This window comes from Pteropus vampyrus, unplaced genomic scaffold (genome assembly GCF_000151845.1).
Source record: "Pteropus vampyrus isolate Shadow unplaced genomic scaffold, Pvam_2.0 Scaffold229, whole genome shotgun sequence".
Classification (NCBI taxonomy): domain Eukaryota; kingdom Metazoa; phylum Chordata; class Mammalia; order Chiroptera; family Pteropodidae; genus Pteropus; species Pteropus vampyrus.
This window is the reverse complement of record NW_011889010.1, coordinates 277,576-281,571: the sequence shown is the minus strand read 5'-3', so window position 1 is coordinate 281,571 and position 3,996 is coordinate 277,576. Positions and strand designations below refer to the sequence as shown.

At 37.9% G+C, this 3,996-nt stretch overlaps 1 protein-coding gene across 1 annotated transcript in view; it reads left to right on the top strand.

Moving 5' to 3' along the window:
- KIF13B (kinesin family member 13B) overlaps positions 1 to 3,996 on the top strand; it is a 182,882-nt gene that overhangs the window by 100,497 nt on the left and 78,389 nt on the right. The window contains 3 exon segments of the mRNA XM_023519655.1: positions 605 to 795; positions 1,328 to 1,538; positions 2,430 to 2,592. Of these exon segments, the coding sequence (XP_023375423.1) occupies positions 605 to 795; positions 1,328 to 1,538; positions 2,430 to 2,592 (565 nt within the window).

Below are 3,996 nucleotides of genomic sequence, written 5' to 3'. Positions count from 1 at the left end.
GTAGGCCAGTTGATATTTTGATTATTGATGGAAGGATAGAGGAATACAAAGTGTGTGGAAAATATTTTTTATTTTTCCCTTCTCTTGCTAAATCAAGTATAAATTTCTTGGCTTAGTATTCAAAGCCTTCATTGTTTGGTTATGTTGTTCTTTCCAGCATTGTCCCTTACAACTTCTGCTATAAAAATTTTGTGTATCCCTCTGTTGTTTCATTAATAACTTCTCCAGAGACTGTGAGTGTCCATTTCCACATCTTTTCTCATGCTCTTCCCTCTACACTATGCCCTGTTTTATTCTTATTCTTTAAGGCTCAGCTTAAATAACTTCCCCTTCCATTATTATTTCATTCTCAAGTGGTCCTCAGCTTTTCTTTAACACCTAGCTTGTAACAGTCACGTGGCCTTGTTTTACATACTGTCATAATTATTCGTGCATGTGTGTCTTTCATTTCTGCTGCTAGAGTAAACACTTTCTGAATACCGTAATTGCCTTATACTTACATGGCGTCCTCATTGGCATCTAGCAAATACCATTATTTAATAAATGACATGAATGAGTGCATATCTTTTTTAAAAAAAAACAAAATATTCTTTTTTTCCCCAAGATTGAATTTGCCTAAAAAGAGAAAGAAAACAGATCGAGAGGATGAGGAACAAGATACCTCCATGAAGAATGATACCAGTTCTGAGCAGCTGGATGTAGATGGAGACTCCTCAAGTGAGGTGTCCAGTGAAATCAACTTCAATTATGAATATGCACAGATGGAGGTGACCATGAAGGCTCTGAGCAATAATGGTGAGCGAATCTGTCGTGCCTTTTAGAATCTTAAAGTTGGTCTAGAGTTAAAAGTATTTATGACAGATCTTTCAGATGTTAACAAAAATCTTTAGGTTGTTCTCTGAACTCTATTCTTTTGGGTCTTTGGCTTTAATTTATTGTATTTTTACAAACTTACATTCTTTCTGCCTTGATATACAGATCACTGCAAACTTTTTTCTCATTGATAGAATTTCTCAGGTTTGAAACTTTGCTACCACTGGTTCATTATTTGTTGTAGTGGATTTCTGGAGCATTAACCATGTCTTAGGTTTTGTGTGGAATATATAATAGACCTACTTTTTCTGTATGGAAGACAGTTTAGCATGTCTGGCAGACTAGATAATACAAGTAATTGGGAGTAAGGAAGACTAAGTTTACTCCAAACTGTGTTTAAGAATCTTATTTTACTTGGATGACAAACAACAATATAGAATAACATTTGGAGTATATTGTGTTGTATAGTTACCTTTTGTTCATTATTTACCTTTTTATAAAAAATCTTGTTCAGATCCAATGCAGTCAATATTGAACAGCCTAGAACAACAGCACGAAGAAGAAAAACGGTCTGCATTAGAGCGCCAGAGGCTTATGTATGAACATGAACTGGACCAGCTACGAAGAAGGCTGTCTCCTGAGAAACAAAACTGTCGGAGTGTGGACAGGTTCTCTTTCCACTCACCCAGCGCTCAACAGCGCCTGAGACAGTGGGCCGAAGAGAGGTAGGTGGTGCCTGGGGCCTTTATTCCATGCATAGCATATGCTCATCACCTTTAATCCGCCTAGGTAAGACACAGAGTAGAAAAATCTAGACATTACTTTAAAAAGAATTATATTGAAAGAGTGGTACAGCTATGAACCACTTGGCATTATCTTTTTTTTTTTGTTTTCATTTTTGAAAAGATGGGAATTGTCCATTTATATTGATTTACTTCAAGCTGCCCATGTGAAGTGCTGCCCCATTATCAGTTTGTATGGCTTTTGGATTTGAATGAACAAGTACTTTGAAGTTATACTGTATCATTATATTATGCTTTAGGTTCTGAAGCTTGGGTAGATGCTTTTTTAAAAAAGAAAAAAGAAAGATGGGTTATCTGGACTGATTAGCTCAGGTAGGTAAAGCATGGTACTTATGAGATTCAGATTGCAAGTTTGATCTCTGTATGGGCTAATTAGCATAACACTAAAATGTCTTATCCATGGTTACAGACTGAACTTAACTAACCTCTTGCTGTTCAGATTTGGTCTGCAAAAGGCAGCATCTCTTGTCATCTGGAGATGGATAGAAATGTAGCATTTCAGGCCCTGCCGCAGACCTACTGAGTCAGATTCTTCAGTTATCAAGAGCCCCAGTTGGTTTGTATACAGTCAGGTTTGCAAAGCTCTGCCCTCATCTCGGACCTGTTTGTTACACGAGTGTGTGCCAGGGCTTATCCTGTAGCCCAGATACAAGGGCATGCATGGGCCAATGTCGCTAATGTAGTCCCTGTGTGCAAAAGACAGTTGTAAAGCTTGGTTGGCAGTTTGGCCTTAACATATCATGTACTGTATAATTCTGATATGCTGTTTGATGGTTTTCTCCCCTTCTCCCAACACTTTTTTTATTTTTAAAGAGAAGCAACACTGAATAACAGCCTGATGAGGCTAAGGGAACAAATTGTTAAAGCCAATCTGTTGGTGAGAGAAGCTAGTTACATTGCAGAAGAACTGGACAAAAGGACAGAGTATAAAGTAACCCTGCAGATTCCAGCCTCCAGCCTTGATGCTAACAGGAAGGTGAGGTTGCCAGTAGTGGGAAAAACAAAGATATCGTTGGATAAAGCTGCTTTATATTTCCCCAGTGTTATTTAAATACTAGTGGGTTTGCCCTCATCCCCATCTCTACTCTCCGCAGTCTAGGTCCTTTGGTACTTGTCTTCCTCTCTCAGGCAGAATTTACTTCCCTTTAATTCTCTGCGTTTGTGCAAGTATGTCCGTTATCCATGAGAAATAGCCTCTCCACCTCCCCTGCCCCAGCCCTACCAATTTATTTCAGTCAGCTCCCTTTCTTCAAATTCGTTTTAATTATTTCTGAGAAATCTTCCCTGATGAATTTTTCCAAAGTGGTTTTCCTCTTCATTCTGTTACCACTCTGTAATGCCCCCTCCACCAAGTTAGGTTTTATTTTACTTATGCCATGTTATTTTCTACTTGCTAATAGATTACCTTGAAAAACTGTTCATCTGTTGTTTCATCTGTGTATTCAAGGTCACAGATTTTTTTGTATGATGTAATAAACTTAATAAAATGTACATGGGGAAGTCCCATCAAAATCTACCCTTGCCACTCAGTTCTCTTTTCTTTCTTATTTAGGTTCTTTTTTAGCTCTCGATTATGTTCATACATGATTTTTGATAGATTAGGTAGAATTTTGTATTCAGATAAATTTTTAAGGGTCCAGGTGCTTTGTTTTTCCTACAGTATTCAACATAGCAAAGCTTTAACGAATCTTTGGGTGTTCTATTCTAATTTAGGGCCACATCTTTCTTTCTCTTACAATGTAACAGCATCAAGGTCAGTGTTTTACACAGAGTAGGTATTTGCAAATATGATGCTTAACGTTTTTAGTAATAAAGATATTATGATTGATACAATCATTACTTCTTGGAGAATTCTTTTGATATATATTCTGTGTATACTTTGTAAGATTTTACTCACTTATTTTGCTTGCTGGTATTTGTAGGACAAACTGTGGGTGCAGTGGGACTCACAGAGAAAAAATAATAGAGGAAAGCAGATCATGGGCAGATGGCACTGGGCTCAGCTTCTTCCAGAAGACTGAGAAGAGCAAGATCTTTTTCCATTCTGTAGTGTTTGGGTTGAAAAAACAAAACCATGTGCATTTTCCCACACTGAGCATGACCGTAACCCTTTTCTGTGTATCCTGGCTTGGGCCTTGTGGGAGGAAGTGACTCTGCCTCAGGGCAGCCAGGTCAACACCTAGAAGAGACTTAGGTCACTTTGGGCTTGTCTTTCCTCTCAGATACCCAATAGTGTGCTGTTCATGGGGCTGTTTCTGTTGCTGGTAGACATGACACACATTGCTAGAATTGAAGCAGCCATTGTTAACAGACAGCTATTAATCCACTTTTTATTGATTTAATAGATTAGTATTTTCAGATTTTAGCCAAACTAAGGAGC